We start from the raw sequence: 19,014 nt of genomic DNA, 5'->3' as shown, positions 1-19,014 counted from the left end.
GACCAATTTTTTTGTAGACTGATGTTGTCATACAGATAAGTCACTGTTTTATTTTTCCATTAGCTTCAACTAAAGTAATCACTTCATATAGACACGTCGTTTATGTAACGGCCCCTTGAGGAACGGGGACTGGATAGTGACGCTGATTTTGAAAACCGAGAAGGTTGAGAGCAGGCGTAGAAATCCTTGTAACAATAAAATAAAAGGCATTTGTTTGATTACCAAAACCACTGACCCACATGGGCCGCCTACGAGTTGGTGCGAAAATAGAATCACCCTTTGTTATTTTGTTTGCTAATCTTTCTATCAATAACTACCAACAAGGTTAGTGCAAGATAAGAAAATCAATATTAAGTTTGGTAAAAAAAAAATTAATTACAGAAAACTGAACACAATAAGGCTAATTTTGTGCTGCATTAAGTTTATTCGGCTAAATAACCAGCACTAATACAATGTTTCCTTTCAAAATCTTTGTTTTTATTTCTGTGTTGACGTTGACTACAGGTAATTAGACTTACCTAAGTTGTTTTTTTTTTGTTTGTTTTGTTTTTGTTTTACGACTTAGACTTAAATCTTCCCGCGCCGTTCGGCGCATTGGGCGGCAAGCTGTCTCCATAAAGATCTGACACTGGCAATGTCCTAAGCCTCTTCCCACCGCTTCCCTAAGGCCATCAATGAAAGTGTGACGCAAAGTTATACGAAGATGTCTTTATTTTGGGCTTTTCTCGTATGGGCCTCCATGATATTGCAGCGGCGCTTGATATCTGTTATTGTTTTACAACCTGACCCTTAAAGTAAAATGAGTTTTACGAGATTCAGAGATATGGCGTTCACTTTTTTTTAGCGCTGATTAGAGTTCTATTCATCAAATTAGAAGACCCTGTTATTTTTGCTACTTAAAATTCTAGAGACCCTTTTTGGCGCAACTGATTAGATGCAACCGTTATAGTGCAACTGGTCATCCAAGAGAGTTTTCTTTAAAAGTAAGTCTTAATGAAGTGACACTATGAACAGTGTTAAAAAGTAAAGTTCCCCTTTCAGACATTGTGGTCGATAGGGCAGATGATGTCATCTGTTTCCTTGGCCTACGGTTAACGAGGGTGTCATGTGGTAAGCACAACGACCATCCGCCTTTACTTTACCAACTAATATTGACTTTCCCCAACCCATTAGAACTGGGTGGACTCTGAGGCGGCCGAAGATCCCGAAATACGAATCCCAGGATTTGAACCCAAACCACCGGTTCGGAAGTCAAGCGCTTTACCGCTCAACCACCGCGCATCTATGAACAGTGTGATAATCATGAAAAATAGATTCCAATCAGAGAAGCCTTTCTGCTTCACAATGTCAGACAGTTTCTACCATTTCGTTCTTTGAATACATTTTGTCCTTTTAAACGACCAAGTGACATAATTATCCTGGCCATATTTTTTTATTCATTGTATCCAGTAAACGGCCTGATCAACTGTCCAGTATGTTCAGATCCTTTCGACCCAAATTCCTGTACAGGTGTCCAACACTGCTCCAATGCCAATCATGACGTAAGTCTTCCATTTCCATCTTTCTCCCCCTCTCTCTCTAATTTTCTCTTCAATTTATTCTTCTCTTATTTTCTATTTCTCTTCTCTGTCTAACTTTCTCCTTCTCTTTTTTTTTCTTTTTCCATTTATAACTTTATTTTCTAACTTTCTCTTATCCGTCTCTTATTTTAAATCTCCCACATTCTCTTTTTCATTTCCTCCATCACTAGTATCGAGAACCTTCCATGTTTATAAGCACTATCTATCTCTGTCTCTCACTGTATCTCACTATATCTCTCTCTCTCTCTGTTTCTTTCTGTCTCTCTCGCTCTTTCTCACTCTATCTCTCTCTGCCACTCTCTGTCTCTCTCTTAGCTCTCTCTACCTCTCTCTCTCTGCCTCTCTCTCTCTCTATTTCTCTCTTAGCTTTCTCTGCCTCTCTCTTTCTCTCTCTCTCTGTCTTTCTCTCTGCCTCTCTCTCTCTTTCTCTCTCTCTGTCTTTCTCTCTGTCTCTCTCTGTCTCTCTCTCTGCCTCTCTCTCTGTCTCTCTCTTTATCTCTCTCCGCCTCTCTCTCTGTCTCTCTCTCTATCTCTCTCTTAGCTCTCTCTGCCTCTCTCTCTCTTTATCTCTCTCTCTCTGCCTCTCTCTCTGTCTCTCTCTCTATCTCTCTCTCTCTCTCTCTCTCTCTGCTTCTCATTCTCTGTTTCTCTCTCTCTTTTCTTTCCTTGATCTAACTATTATTGGCATTCCGTTCTCCCAGACTTTCTATATGTTTCCTCTGACTGTTATTCTATCTGTGACTTTGTTATTCTATCTGTGACTTTGTTATTCTATCTGTGACTTTGTTATTATATCTGTGACTTTGTTATTATATCTGTGACTTTGTTATTCTATCTCTGACTTTGTTATTCTATCTGTGACTTTGTTATTCTATCTGTGACTTTGTTATTCTATCTGTGACTTTGTTATTCTATCTGTGACTTTGTTATTCTATCTGTGACTTTGTTATTCTATCTGTGACTTTGTTATTCTATCTCTGACTTTGTTGTTCTATCTGTGTCTTTGTTATTCTATCTGTGACTTTGTTATTCTATCTCTGACTTTGTTATTCTATCTCTGACTTTGTTATTCTGTGACTTTGTTGTTCTATCTGTGACTTTGTTATTCTGTGTGTGACTTTGTTATTCTATCTCTGACTTTGTTATTCTGTGACTTTGTTATTCTATCTGTGACTTTGTTATTCTATCTGTGACTTTGTTATTCTATCTGTGACTTTGTTATTCTATCTGTGACTTTGTTATTCTACCTCTGACTTTGTTATTCTATCTGTGACTTTGTTATTCTATCTGTGACTTTGTTATTCTATCTGTGACTTTGTTATTCTATCTGTGACTTTGTTATTCTATCTGTGACTTTGTTATTCTATCTCTGACTTTGTTATTCTATCTGTGACTTTGACTCTCACTGTATCTCACTATATCTCTCTCTCTCTCTCTGTTTCTTTCTGTCTCTCTCGCTCTTTCTCACTCTATCTATATCTGCCACTCTCTGTCTCTCTCTTAGCTCTCTCTGCCTCTCTCTCTCTGCCTCTCTCTCTCTCTATTTCTCTCTTAGCTTGTTATTCTATCTGTGACTTTGTTATTCTATCTGTGACTTTGTTATTCTATCTGTGACTTTGTTATTATATCTCTGACTTTGTTATTCTATCTGTGACTTTGTTATTCTATCTGTGACTTTGTTATTCTGTGACTTTGTTATTCTATCTCTGACTTTGTTATTCTATCTGTGACTTTGTTATTCTATCTGTGACTTTGTTATTCTGTGACTTTGTTATTCTATCTGTGACTTTGTTATTCTATCTGTGACTTTGTTATTCTATCTGGGACTTTGTTATTCTATCTGTGACTTTGTTATTCTATCTCTGACTTTGTTATTCTATCTCTGACTTTGTTATTCTGTGACTTTGTTGTTCTATCTGTGACTTTGTTATTCTATCTGTGACTTTGTTATTCTATCTCTGACTTTGTTATTCTGTGACTTTGTTATTCTATCTGTGACTTTGTTATTCTATCTGTGACTTTGTTATTCTATCTGTGTCTTTGTTATTCTATCTGTGACTTTGTTATTCTATCTGTGACTTTGTTATTCTATCTGTGACTTTGTTATTCTATCTGTGACTTTGTTATTCTATCTGTGTCTTTGTTATTCTATCTGTGTCTTTGTTATTCTATCTGTGACTTTGTTGTTCTATCTGTGACTTTGTTATTCTATCTGTGACTTTGTTATTCTATCTGTGTCTTTGTTATTCTATCTGTGACTTTGTTATTCTATCTGTGACTTTGTTATTCTATCTGTGACTTTGTTATTCTGTGACTTTGTTATTCTATCTGTGACTTTGTTATTCTATCTGTGACTTTGTTATTCTATCTGTGACTTTGTTATTCTATCTGTGACTTTGTTATTCTATCTGTGACTTTGTTATTCTGTGACTTTGTTATTCTGTGACTTTGTTATTCTATCTCTGACTTTGTTATTCTATCTCTGACTTTGTTATTCTGTGACTTTGTTATTCTGTGACTTTGTTATTCTATCTGTGACTTTGTTATTCTATCTGTGACTTTGTTATTCTATCTGTGTCTTTGTTATTCTATCTGTGACTTTGTTATTCTATCTGTGACTTTGTTATTCTATCTGTGACTTTATTATTCTATCTGTGACTTTGTTATTCTATCTGTGACTTTGTTATTCTATCTGTGACTTCTTCTTCTTTCGTTGATTCTATTACTTTTCATTTCTCTGTCCAGATTTGTGAGCTTCATATTCACCTGGCTGAATCGAACAGGTTGTCCTACTCGTGTCAAACTTCAAACGTAAGTATCTTCTACTAACAGTGACCTTCTAGAACTTCACATTGACATTCTAAAACTTCACATTGACATTCTAAGACTTCACAATGACATTCTAAGACTTCAAATGATATTTTTTTAAACTTCACAGTAACATTCTAAAACACACTAATATTCTAATTCTATAAATTCAAGCTACATCTGAGACTCTGTGTCCGAGACCTCGTCATAGAAGTGTTGTCATAGTTTGACCAAGTGTTATAACATCTCTTTAAGTGTTGTCATAGTTTGACCAAGTGTCATAACATTTACTTACGTGTTGTCATAGTTTGATCAAATGTCATGACATCTACTTAAGGGTTGTTGCATTTGTGCCTTCAGAAATGACGAATATTACGTCGTAACCTAAATCTCCTGTCGGGCGGCAAGGAATGGAAGTGGGCAGGGCTTGAACCTGGGACCATTGTGATGGCTGTCCGAAGTGTATACCTCACTACCAGTCATACATTTGACTAGCGTTAGAATTTTTAGGACGCACCTGATTCCGACAATTCTAATTCTAATACATACCTGACTTGCGTTGGGGACGGTAAATGCTGTTGGTCGTTGTGCTGGCTAAGTGACATCCTCGTTAACTGTAGCCATAAAAGAGATAACCTCTACACAATCTGCCCAGAGATCTGAAAGGGGTACTTCATTAAATGTACTAGTTGAAGTGGTAAGTACTTTGATTTTACGAAATGTTTTATAAAATACATATATATATTGTAGTCTAGCTCTAGTTTTTCTCCTTTGCAAGATACAGGTCTCTTATACTATCTTCTTCTTCTTAAAACTGTCAGGTAGAGTTGAGCCTTCGGCTCTTGGAACTCTAGGCCAGCAAAAGTGAACAAGAGCTCCCTCTCACCTGCCTGTATGAGAACAGTGTACACTGGTGGGTGGGTCAGACTCACGGCAAGAGGCCGCGTACACTAAGACCCCTGCCATTTTCCTTTTCTATACCAGGCTAACTGTGCGGGGCACACCATTTATGTAACGGCCCCTTGAGGAACAGCGCCTGGATTGTGACAAGGTTGTGGGAGCTTTTTTACAACTCCTCACAGTGCAATGAGAATGCTCTCGCACCACCTTAGGCATCCCCACGGGAGTCTTGTTTTGCTACACTTTAGCCTAATCGTTTCCTCTTACAAATCGTTTCCACCCGGGCGCCACTATGAGGCAGGGTAGCATGCCAAGGCTCTTATACTATAGACAATTCTAAAGCAGTCTGTTCATTTGATAGAAGAAAAGTTGATCACAAGATTGTGTTTCCAATTGCAGCAATGCATCAACCGAGAGTCTCATCCTTGTAGCATCAACACGAACGAGATGTGCACCTACTGCTGTACTGGACCCCATGCTTGTGAAGTGGAGAGACGAAACCTCTTCTCAAGTAAGTGGCAGCTTTAGTTTCTACAGAACCATTCCACATAGACCCTAGATGTCTGTTTCATGGAGAGGGAATTCTGTTCTCTAGTTAGTGTAAGTCTAGACAGAGCAATGCTCATGGACCATAGAGCTCCTTATAAGGAAGTAATCTTTGGAGACTTGGACAACTTGGTATAAGGGAAGAAATCTTTCGAGACTTGGACAACTTGGTATAAGGGAAGTAATCTTTGGAGACTTGGACTACTTGTTCAAAGAAAAGTAATCTATTTGAGACTTGGACTGTTTCGTCTAATGGAAATCATCTTTGAAGACTTGGACAACTTGGTGTAAGGGAAGTAATCTTTGAATACTTGGACTACTCCGTCATAGGGAAGTCATCTTTGAAGACTTGGACTACTTCGTCAAAGGGAAATCATCTTTGAAGACTTGGACTACTTCGTCAAAGAGAAGTCATCTTTGGAGACTTGGACTACTTCGTCAAAGAGAAGTCATCTTTGGAGACTTGGACTACTTCGTCAAAGAGAAGTCATCTTTGGAGACTTGGACTTCGTCAAAGAGAAGTCATCTTTGGAGACTTGGAGACTTGGACTACTTCGTCAAAGAGAAGTCATCTTTGGAGACTTGGACTACTTCGTCAAAGAGAAGTCATCTTTGGAGACTTGGACTTCGTCAAAGAGAAGTCATCTTTGGAGACTTGGACTTCGTCAAAGAGGAGTCATCTTTGGAGACTTGGACTTCGTCAAAGAGGAGTCATCTTTGGAGACTTGGACTTCTTCAAAGAGGAGTCATCTTTGGAGACTTGGACTACTTCGTCAAAAAGAAGTCATCTATGGATACTTGGACTACTTGTTCTAAGGGAAGTAATCTTTTGAGACTTGGGTTATCATACGTGGTCAATGGGAAGTAATCTATAGAAGACAAATACTACTTGGCCTAAGCAGTTCAAGAAAAATGAAAAGCATGAGCCGTCTTTCAAAAACTACGGTCTTTCTGGCCAGACAAATCAGCTTGAGACCAAGATCCACCTCCTGAATACAACCGGTTTCCCGAAGACCAAAAACTCTTGCGAGGCGGCAGGATATCAGAAAGTAAGTTAATTGACTTTGCTTATTTCACCTCTAAATGGCTATTTTTAAGTGCTGTAAATCTACTTAAATGACGTAATCACTTTATCACCGTAGTACATTTCATTCAAAATTGTGTTTCTATTTCCTTAGCGATATTTACAACTCGCCATCCCACCAATGCTCCGAATGTGCACTCAACTCAGCCTCACAGTGAGTATACTGACGCCATAGGCTATAGGCCTACAATAATTTATAATTTTCTCATTTATCGATTGATCAGTGCAAAGTTCAGATCTACATCGCTTTGTTATACTTTTTTTTTTATTTTGCTTTTTACCCGCAAGAGTCATAGCAGGGTAGATTAGTTGAAAAACATTTGATGCTAAGGTTACCACATTAGTAAGTCCTAGTAAGTCCTATTTGCCTATTATGCGCGGACAACCGGAAGCCATCTAGGGGAAAAGGTTAGACTATATATTTTAGAAGACCATTGTTTCTTTCTGTAGGTAATACGTTGTGACGTTACTTCTAGACTGGTGATCATGAATCGTCCATGAAAAACATTAAGCTATCGTCTTATTTGTTGAATTATATTTAGATGGTTTATTATTCAGTCCTATTTTCGGTCTTATTTTTTTATTTGTTTTTCTCATTCACTTGCGGTCATCCTATGCACTTCACTTTGGTCACTCCCTATTCACTTTACCTAGGGCCTCCACATACCTAAGGCCGGCCCTAGTAAAAGGATGAGAAATGTTTCATTGATCCACTGTGGACTGCAGTGAGTTAGACTTCTTATGTTAAATCGTGTCTTGTAGGCGACACAAGGCCTAAAGAGGCTTCGTTTAGATCTATTTCCACTCTATTACAGAGCTAATAAAAAATACTAATGTGAAAATATCTTAGTAAGAGAAATAGAGCTCCACTTTCATGCTGTCTTGTCCATTTAGGAGATTGTAAAGCTTAGGTATATGTTTGTATGGTCCAGTCCATTTTGGAGATGTAAAGCTTATCTGTTTCTAAGGCCAATGGTTGAAGAGGGTGTCTTGTGGTCAGCACAACGATCAGTCGTATTTCTTTGTCCCATCACCAATTAAGATGGACTCTTAAACTATTGATTGGGACTCTTATTCGAGATTTCTCGGTGCAGAAACCAAGTGCTTTACCACACGGCCACGCAAAGTTAAACTTAAAGCCAAACATTTATATTGGCAAAAAACAAACAAGTAAGCGAAAACTAAGGCTGCTGGTTTGTAATACAAAAGTAATTACTATGACCTACGGGTTCACATTACTAGCATGACTGTAGCAGAGTGATTACTTCTTCAGGCCTAATTGCCCTCCGATAATCACGTGACCTTTTCCCCTAATGCTCTCCAGAAGTATTTTTTTTTAAATACGTCAGCGCCCATCTTAGGATCCGAGTGAGCGCTGCAAGATTCCGCCCACCCAACAGAGGTCCCACCCCACCGGTGAAGGAATATGTATCAACATTGTCAAGGCTGAGTCGATTCCATGATTAAAGAAGAAACTATGTAACTTTGTGTATGCTGCGGTTCTAGTGCTTTATAAGGCTACCTCGTTAGTGCAGCATCAAAGATAATAACAAATGCGAATTCTAACTCTTTATTTTATATTTTTATCTGTCAGCTACTGTCAGCAAGTGCATAGTCTGTGACACCGAGCCGTGTGACGTGTCAGGGCTGCCATACCTGAGCCCTATCCAGTGCTCACACACACACCCATACTGCGTGTCTAAGTATGAACAAGACGCACACGGACACAAGGTTCAAAAAGGGTAAGCAGTCATATAGGAACTTTACTAAGACATTTAAAAGTATCGTTATAAGTAAACAAGCAAAAGAAAAAAGAAAAGGTTACAAAGACAGTTTGTGTGGAAACACAAACTCGAAATCGGCCACCGGAGTGGTCCATCCAGGCAGGTGAAAAAGCAGGTTTCAATATTTTCAGAAAGAACATCAGAATGAAATTCCATCCAAGATAAATGACAGAGAAAAATGAAGAACAAGTTTAACATATCCTGTGTGGTGTCCCAGCGGTCCAGCAGACCAAAGGATAGATGAAAGTGAATGAGAAGTTACATGTAAACCTGAACTAAATGAATATCTAATTGATCTAATTGTTTTATAAAGTGTCAATCTCTTATTCAAATCCAAAACAAAAAAAACATTTCCGTAAAAAAAAAAAAATAATTTTCTCCCCCTTTGGTTAAGTGTTCTAAAGCCTTTATTTCGGATGTACCGTTACAGTTCATACGATAATATGAAAAAACTACTTATTAATTGTTGTTTAAAATTCTGTCCAACTTATATGCATACTAAATAGATTTTTTTTTTAAAAAGATAGTAAACATTTTTTGTGTAAATGTAGTAGATCTAGTTAGTATGACAGAACTTACTTTAACTTAACTATACAATTGAAAAAACAAATTATTTGACAAAAAAATATTAAACCGTTTGCATAAATTTGTTAATAACATAGTAAATAGCAATCTCCCCGTGTTTGTCACTGAATAGTGTTAAAAGTGGTGTATTTTTATGAAAAAAGTGATTTTAAAAATTAGATTTTTCGCTTTCAGAAAAGAAAAAAAGTAGCCGTTGCATCAGAACTTTGAATGGTCTAAGATATCATGATGTTCGATTGTCATTTTCTCTTCTAGTTTATGAGATCTAAACGGGACGGACGTCAGGACGGACGGACAGACAGGCCACACAAAACTAATAGCGTCTTTTTTCCTTTCGGAGGCGCTAAAAAGAATTTCTATGCACGTTATTTCTCCCACACCCATTGTCGGATCAAGTTGAATTTACACACACTTTTTTTTTTATTTGATAATAATACATGAATTAATAAAAAAAATACTTATTAGTTAAATCAATTAGAGTAATTAATTAATTAATTTTGTTATATATGTAAGAAAGGTGCTTATTTCTGCAGTATTAGGATATACGGCAGTGATTTATTTGCAGTCATTTCCCTTAGATAAACTGTATTTTTAAAAAAGATTTATATACACATAATTTAGACTTTTTGTACTTGATATTTGAGAAACTGACCTAGGATAATACAAACTCATGTAATATCGTGGTCAAATGGCAATAGTTTTTGGTGGCAGTATAAAAGGAGATAGGATAATGAATTAAGAGAGAGAGAGAGAGATTGAGAGAGAGAGAGAGAGAGAGAGAGAGAGTGAGAGAGAGAGTGAGCTTTTACTTTAGAAGTTACGTTTTTTTTCCCGTTGATTGATTTATAATATCGACCTGTGATTAGTTTGGTGAAAGAGAGATTCCAATGGTTTTGACAATTTTGGATAAATATGCGGTTTAATTAGCATTAATTAATGACTATTATTTATTTTATGTTATGTATTATTTTTAGTTAATTTATTACGAAGATGCCGAGGCGATGTGATCGGTTAGATCAAGACCAGTCCTTACAGAAGGCCTGGACACTGACCTGCAACGTCACAACAGGTCTGTAGACCGTGGCAACGAGCTATAGGCCTAAGCTGCCCACAGGTTGTGATGCTGCAGGGGAGTTTTGGGGTCTTTTATAACGCATGGCCTAGGTTAGATCTAGAGGGGAGTGACGTAGGCAACGGCTAGAAACAAAATTTCATGTTATCCTTTTTTTTTTTTTAGATGTGAAGAATTTACTGTTTAATTAATGAAATAAAAGGGTTTCTAAGCATGTAAATAAGAAATGGTATAATGTTTATTAGTACAACTTTTTTTACGCAGAATTTAATTATGTATATAACTCACATTAAAAAAAACAACAGCATAGAAGATTCCCTTTAAAATACAAATACAACACATTAACTACATTCATCAATACATACTATATTTACCTGTCTCTTAACCTGCAGTACGACCATACCTCCTTACTTGGCGTGGGTTTGGATCCTGCCTGCAAGTTACTGTAAAGTGATTAGTATGTAGCCAGCAAACTCTTTGACCACCCCGCACCCCTCCCAATAGAAGTTCTGTATATAGGCATTACGTAATAATTATTAAGTAAATAGAGACACACGAAAGATTAATGTAATGCTTTTTTTTTTCCAGATGTGCCACTGAGGAGTTCTGCCGCACCTACTGGTGGGACCTCACCTCCCAGAATACTCAGTGCATGAGCACCTCTTTCCCTAATCTACCGAGCCTTGATTGCACCTTCTGTTGTCATGGTGACGGGTGCAACAAACCAAACAGACCGGCCCATAATACATTGGTGCAATTCTGAAATGCGGCAGTCCCTGCGTTAGTCACTGACAAGGCGCAAATCCTACTTCTGGCTCAAGTTGTAAATGTCTTAATAAACTTGTTTTAAATTTTAAAAAACTGTCTTCGTTGAAATCTTTAAAATCTTATTGTATTGTTGAATATGTTTATCTAATGATCCTCCATTTTTTTTTTTGCAGTTTGCATAAATAAAAGACACAAATTGTCACTATTCAATAAATAAAACTGTTTTTCCCTTCATATCAATCTATTCTAGTGGGGTGACAGGCAATGTAGGTCACGTTCCTTTTTTTAAAAATAACTTTAAACTAGTGCCGGATTTAAGTAAGCGGAGGCTGAGGGCAGGTTTGTGGATGTGTGGAGATCCCTGCCATCTTCTACAGCTTCTATATAAAATATAAATTCACTTGATAATACAAATAAATCTTAAAGCATGTCATATTTATGAAGAAAGAATTAGAATACTCGTAATTTAATCTTATTTTTTCCTTACTCCAAAGCTTATATCAACTATGTCTGGCAAAAAGTTTGAACACGTTATTTCTCCAATATTCATTCTCGGATCAAGTTGAAACTTAGCACAAATATTTATTGTGCCTGACTAAACAAGAATTAGTTTGTTTGTTTTTTAAATAACCAATTAGTTAATTAGATTACTAACTATTTTTTTTAACATCAAACATGGTAAGAAAAATAATTTTACTTGACAGACAAGTCAATAATTCTCCCACTTGCAGTGGACGAAAAAAATACGAAAATTTAACCAGTTACTGCTTTCCGTGTGCCTTTAACAACTAAGCGCTTTACACGATCGAAAACGCAGCGATTAAATTTACCAAAAAAAGATTCTTTATTCGCAATTTCGACCAATATATTTAATTAGCACTTCCTGTTTTCTCCATCCAGCGTATAGACCTAATTTTAATTCTATACATTTCTATTTGGCATCTAAGTACTATTTTATTACTACACTCTTCTGTATCGTCTGTAACATAAACTTGAAGTACAGATTTAAAACTAAAAAAATCCAAAAAATTCTCGCTGTAGGCAGTATTTTGTTGTTGTTTTATGCTATGGTTTTTAAGCACTTGTGTATCAAGGATTAGCCTCTTTAGTCACACAAGAGGTTGCAAAGAGAAATTATCGTCTCTCGAGACGCAAAATGCTACTGAAACTTTTTGTATGTAATTTCCTTTGTATAACAATATTCAGAGCATCAGACTTAAGAACTGAAGGTCAGTAGTTCAAGTCTCCAATCACACGATATTTTTACGAATTTATTTATATATATATATATATATATATATATATATATATATATATTCTGTGGCATTTTACGTCTCGTGAGACGATCTTTTCCCTTTGCAACTTCTTGTGTGACTAAAGAGGCCAATCCTTGATACACAGCTGCGATCACAGGTTGGGCATATAAAATCACCAGGCGCCATTGCATTTTCACCCTTCTTTCTGCTTCTGTTGTGTATGACATCTGCAATCTGTGACCCTTCCTTTATGCTCTCTCTCCATGTGGATCTGTCCAGTGCCACCTCTTCCCAGTTGCCAGTGTCGATTTTGAAGAGCTTCATGTCGCGTTTGCATACATCCGTATAACGTAAAAGTGGGCGACCAGCGGCTCTCCTGCCTTCAATTAGATCGCCATACAGGATGTCCTGTGGAAGTCGACCTACTGGCATTCTACGAACGTGGCCAAGCCAGCCAAGGCGTCTGCTGCTGATAACAGAGCGGATGTCCTGGCATCCTGCTCTATGTAGCACTTCCTCATTTGTTATCTTATCTTGCCACCTTATTTTAAAGATCCGCCTTAGGCATCGGAGGTGGAAGACATTCAGCTTTTTTTCCTGCCATGAGTAGGTTGACCATGTTTCACTTCCGTACAGCAAGGTGCTCAACACACAAGTCCGGTAGACTAGGGCTTTAGTACTGCTAGTCAGCAATATGTTGTCCCAGACTCTTTTCTGCAACCGTGACATGGTGGCCATTGCCTTGGCTATCCTGTTGTTTATGTCTTTATCCAGTAGAGTGTTGTTGGATATGATGGAGCCAAGGTAACAAAAGTGATCAACAATTTCTAGTGGTTGGCCATTAATGCTTACTTGAGGTGCAGTGTTTGTGTTTTGGACAAGTATCTTAGTCTTGCTTTGACTGATGTTTAAGCCGAACTTCTGACAAGCAGCAGATAGTTTGACAACCATGGACTGTAGCTGAATATCAGAATCAGCCACAATAGCTGCTTCATCAGCATACAGGAGTTCCCTGACGAGTAGCTTCCTAACCTTGGTTTTTGCCCGCAGCCTTGATACATTAAATAGTTTTCCAGAGGATCTTGTATGGAGAAACACACCTTCGTTTATGTCGCTGTACGCATAATGCAGTAGACAGGAGAAGAATATGCCAAACAGAGTAGGTGCGAGCACACATCCCTGCTTGACACCACTGCAAACCTCAAAAGGTGCTGATTGGGCTCCATTGAATTTGACAGTACATTTAGTTTCCTCGTGAAAACATTCAATTAACTTCAGTAGTTTGGGAGGGCAACCTATTTTCCTCAGGAGTTTGAAAAGGCCACTTCTGCTGACCATGTCAAAAGCTTTAGTCAGATCGACAAAAACAATGTAAAGGGGTCTGTCTCTCTCTCTAAATTTCTCCTGCAGTAGTCGTAGAGAAGATATCATGTCTATAGTGAACCTACCACTCCTGAATCCACACTGAGACTCTGGGTAGACTCTAGAAGCTATCACTTGCAGCCTGGATAGTGCCACTCTAGCAAAGATCTTGCCCACTATACTGAGGAGAGAGATACCCCTATAGTTGTTGCAATCACTCCGATCCCCTTTGTTCTTGTATATTGTGACTATAGTTGCGTCACGCATGTCCTGTGGGACATGGCCTGATTCCCAACAGCGGCAGAGGAGAATATAGAGTTCAGGGAGCAGGAGTGATTTGTTGACTTTCACTACTTCCACTGGGATACCATCACTCCCAGGAGATTTTCTATTTTTTAAGCAGTTAATGGCTTTTTTGAGGTCACTAAGGCTCGGAAGCTCATCTAGGCATTCCAGTACTGGAAGATCTGGTAGAGAAGCCAGGGCGACATCGTCTACTGTATTCTGTGTGGCATAGACTTCGAGGTAGTGTTCTGTCCATCGTTCTAGCTGCTTGGTTTGATCTGTAATTTTTTCTCCTGATTTGGATAGAAGGGGGACAGGCTTAGACACTGCTGGACCCAGGGCCGCTTTAATGACATCAAATAGAGCTTTGCTATTTCCTGAGTGGAGACTGTCTTGGATTCTGTTGCAGGTATCCCTCCAGAAGTTGTTAGCACATTTTCTAGCCATTTGTTTTGCCTCTTTATTAGCACTTTTGAAGGCCTCCAGAGATTTTGGATTAGGCTTTGTCTTGTGAGCGAGGTGTGCAGATCGTTTTTTCTCGATGCAAGGTTCCATATGTGCTAGATTCGCCTCAAACCAGTCTACATTTTTGTGTTTTTGAGGCCCAAAGGCGGTGATTGCCGAACTGTAGATTACGTCTCTTAATTTCTCCCATCTGATCGAGATGTCTTCTTCATCACTTAACGAGGGGATTGAACTGTTCAGGAGCTCGCCAAAGAGTGCACACTTCTCTGGGTCACCTACATGGTTGACGTTAATTCGCCTAGTTCTGGGTTGAGTGGAAGTGTAAGCCTTCTTGAGAAGTAGTTTGATTTTGCTTAGCACTAGTGAGTGGTCTGAGTTGCAGTCCGCACTATGGTATGAACGGGTGTGGATGACACTTTTCAGATCCATCCTTCGGGTGATGCAGAGGTCAAGCTGGTGCCACCTTTTTGAGCGTGGGTGCTGCCAAGAGACTTTATGGCGTTCCTTGCCAGAGAAGAATGTATTTGTTACACACAGTTCATGAGAGCTACAGAACTCAAGTAGCCTTTGGCCATTGTCATTTATTTTGCCAACACCATGAGGTCCCAAGCATTTTGGCCATGCATCATTTCCATCACCAACACGGGCATTAAAGTCTCCATTTATATAGAGGTGCTCGGACTTTGGAATACTTTTAATTACGTCCTCTAGAGCTTGAAAGAATCTGTCTTCGTCCTCTTCTGGTGCAGCAAGGGTTGGTGAGTAAGCACAGATTATATTAACTTTGCCTTGCGGTGATGCAAATTTCATGTGTGCTACTCTTTCATTGCCAATGGGAAACATTGCAATGCAGGGGACGAGACTGTTTCTTATTGCAAAGCCGACGCCATGTATTCTAGGGCTTTGTTCTGGTTTTCCTTGCCAGTAGAATGTATAGTTGCTTTCTGTAAGAGATCCACTGTCTGCCAGTCTGGTTTCTTGCAGGCAGGCCACATCAATGTTTAGTCTGCTGAGTTCTCTGTCGATGATAGCTGTTTGTCGCATGTCGGTGACGAGTTCAGGGTCAGTATTGAAGCCAGGACACATTGTCCGTTTGTTCCAGCTTGCTAAACGCATTAATGTTGAGGGTTTTCTTTTCATTTTATTTGCAGGTGCAGGTGAGCAGCTTGCTTTTTGATTTTGTCTTAGCACCAAGCACCCAGTGGTGCGGCAAGCTGTGGCGGGATAGCACTTTATTGTCCGAGGGCTGCTCGGCTTAAGGCAGGCAGGCAGTATATATATATATATATTAAAACAGTGTTTTTTGCACTATTTAATTTTTATAATTTGAAGTAATTAAAAGTTGAAACGGAATTTTGAACCTTGATCCTGAGATTATTTTCAACACTTGATTATTTGATTATTAAATTGATGGTGTTCGAAGCACTAGTAAAAATATTTGATTGGGAGAGGTAGCATTATAAATGGGGGCAGTGAAATGACGTGTCACAGCTTCTAAAATTCAAGTGTTTCGTAGAGCGGGGAGGGGGCGGGGCGAAAAAAAACCCAGAGAGGATAAAGAAACAAGCTTTAGAGCTGACAGGCCAGAAGTGAGAGTGGTTGGGAGGGCGATATAAATTGGGCCGTTCACATTAAACGAAGCCTAAACTAGAGTACACCGACCAAAAGGGGGGTTGTTAAAAACCGGGCAGTTTTACTGATAGTGCTAAATTATAAGGGGTGAAGGGTACTACCAAAGTATAACGTGAGCTTTAGCAAGATGTAATAAGAAAACAGGCCAAAAAAAATATTACCTACGAAATATTTCGAATAAGATCTGAAAAGCAGAGGAATAGTGGGATAGTGTAAATAGCACAAGACCCTATCTGTTAAGTTGTGGGGGGGTCGGGGTGGAGAGAAGTGATATTCCAATTTACGGGCTGGTCCCAATTCAACGTAACAGATAATAGAATTAGCTGGCCAGAGAAATGTGTTGGGGGAGCATTTAACTTTATATCATCATATCATCATATTGTTATCAGTAAGAAAAATTAGAGGAGCTCTATGGCAAAATAAACAATAGATATATATCATGGGCGTAGCCAGGATTTTTTTTCGGGGGGGGGGGGTGAATTTTTTTCTCCCCCCCCCGACCCCCCCCCCCACCCGAGAAAAAAAATTATATGTATTTATGTGTGTGTGTGTGTGTGTGTACATAATCTTTATTACATTCTGACCCTTCATTCTTTCGGAAGACGTTTATTGTGCCCTAGAATAGGTTCTTCCAAGAGTTAGTGAAAAAATTGTAGATTCCCCGACATTACTAGCAAAGGGGTCTGGGGGGGCGCTAGGAGCTCCACCAGAGCGGGGCGAAGCCCCGCCGCCAAGCACTATTTCTGATATTGAAAACCAACAAAATGCATGTTCTGAGGTATCACAGTGCATTTTCCTGCTATTAAAAAGTTCTATTTAAAAAACCTAATGTGCTATTCTTACTGACTTAGACCCTCCCTCGTCGTTCGGCGCATTTGCCATCAAACTGTTTCCATAAAATTGTGGACTCCCCGCCATTAGTAGCAAGGGGGTCTGGGGAAGCGCCAGGAGCTCCCCAGCTCTGGGCGAAGCCCCGCCGCCAAGCTTTATTTCTGGTATTGAAAGCCAACAAAATGCATATTCTGAGGTATCTACAGTCCATTTTAATGCTATTAAAACGTTTTATTTCAAAAACCTAATGTGCTATTCTTACTGACTTAGACCCTCCCACGCCGTTCGGAGCATTTGACGTCAAGCAGTTTCCATAAAAATCTGTCACTGGTAATGTCTGAAGCCTCTTCCCACCTACCATGAGGACCTCAATGAATGAGTGGCGTCAAGTTGTACTAGGATATCATTGCAACTCTTCTTATGCGTACTTCATTTTGTCGGAGAACATGTCCCGCAAACCTCATGCTTCGTTCTCTCACAATCTTACTAATGGGTTGACTCCCAGTTCGGCATAGGATTTCCTTGATTTAGATCCGATCTCTATAACTGACTCCTGAAATCTGTCTTAGCCATCTTTGTTGAGCTATATTTAGTGTTTTTCGATTTCGGTAGATGACTATTCACTGCAGTTTATTAATGGAGCCCTGCCACTGGTAAAAATGTGTAACCTCTCTTGAATACGCTCTTGGAATTAAGTGACTGTAGTTTGCTTTAGATTTTATATCGAAAAGAGAAGTTTTATCGTCAAAATCTTCTGTTGGGGGTTTTCTACCTCAAAATGCTCTGTAGGGGGATCTTAGACTCAAAACCATCTGGAGGGGTTTTAAATTAAAAAAAAAAAGCCATCTGTAGAAGAAACTCAAAACCCCCGATTGGCTTGGCTACGCTCAAATAATTTTAGTGTGTAATTTGCTTTTTTTTATATTGAAGATGTATTTTTAGCACCAAACCCCTCTGAATGGGGGTTTAAACTCAAAACCCCTTTCGGCAACGCTCATAGCGTTTTGAGTGCGTAATTTGCTTTTTTTCTTACACTGAAGATGGCGGGGGGTTTAAACTCAAAACCCCTTTGACTACGCTCATATATTTTAGAGTGAGTAATTTTCTTTTATTTATATTGAAGAGGTACTTTTTAGCGTCAATCTCCACTGGAGGGGAGTTTAAACTCAAAACCCCATAGACTACACTCATAACATTTTTAGTGTATAATTTGCTTTTTTTATTATGAAAAAGAGGTATTTTTTACTGAAGTGGGGTTTAAACTCAAAACTGAGTCAAAACCCATTTAGCTACGCTCATAACATTTTGAGTGCGTAATTAGCTTTTTTTTATATTAAAGAGGGGGTTTATCGTAAATTTTAGACGGGGTTTTAAAATCAAAATCTTCCTTAACTGTGCTCTTGGAATTAGGGGATTTTCGTTTGCATTTTTTTTTGTTTTGTTTTATAGAAGAGGGTGAGTTAACTGCAAAAAACCCAGGTAGGGGGTTTAAAACTCAAAACCCCTGGTAGGGGGTTTTAAACTCAAAACCCCTAGTAGGGGTTTTTAAACTCGAACCGCTCTGGTAGGCGTTTTAAACTGAAACCCCCCTGGTAGGGGGTTTTAAACTCGAACCCCCCTGGTAGGGGGTTTTAAACTCAAAACCCCTTTGGTTGTGCTAGGGCAAGTGATGGTTTAGTATTAAAATCTCACCTAAAATAAACAAAATCAAAGCAAAAAATCAGTCACTAAATTCCGACTCCCCCTTGGGGGGGGGGATTTCATTTCGGGGGGGGGGGGTTTGAACCCCAAGAACCCCCCCCCCCCTGTCTACGCCCATGATATATATATGACCTCCTTTAGTCACAAACCGACCACGGATCATCTCATGGAAATATATATATATATGACCTCCTTTAGTCACAAACCGACCACGGATCATGGAAATATATATATACATAAATCATAATAAATGAGATGAATTATTATTATTATTATAGCTTTCATATAGCGCTACTTTCATGCTTATAGCATGATCAGAGCGCTTTGGTCCAATCTCATTTGTGGAACAGTGTGT

General features: G+C 38.7%; 1 protein-coding gene across 1 annotated transcript; it reads left to right on the top strand.

Moving 5' to 3' along the window:
- The first annotated feature begins 342 nt into the window (after positions 1-342).
- On the top strand, positions 343-11,220 carry LOC106073187 (uncharacterized). Its single transcript, XM_056036947.1, has 7 exons — positions 343-504; positions 1,450-1,541; positions 4,326-4,391; positions 5,688-5,799; positions 7,013-7,072; positions 8,513-8,660; positions 10,948-11,220. Exons 1-7 carry the CDS (start codon positions 453-455, stop codon positions 11,120-11,122), a joined length of 705 nt encoding a protein of 234 aa, XP_055892922.1. The 5' UTR covers positions 343-452; the 3' UTR covers positions 11,123-11,220.
- The last annotated feature ends 7,794 nt before the right edge of the window (positions 11,221-19,014 follow it).

This window comes from Biomphalaria glabrata, chromosome 7 (assembly GCF_947242115.1).
Source record: "Biomphalaria glabrata chromosome 7, xgBioGlab47.1, whole genome shotgun sequence".
NCBI classification, from domain to species: domain Eukaryota; kingdom Metazoa; phylum Mollusca; class Gastropoda; family Planorbidae; genus Biomphalaria; species Biomphalaria glabrata.
Note: the sequence above shows the minus strand (reverse complement) of the source record. Positions and strands in the feature narration are given on the sequence as shown.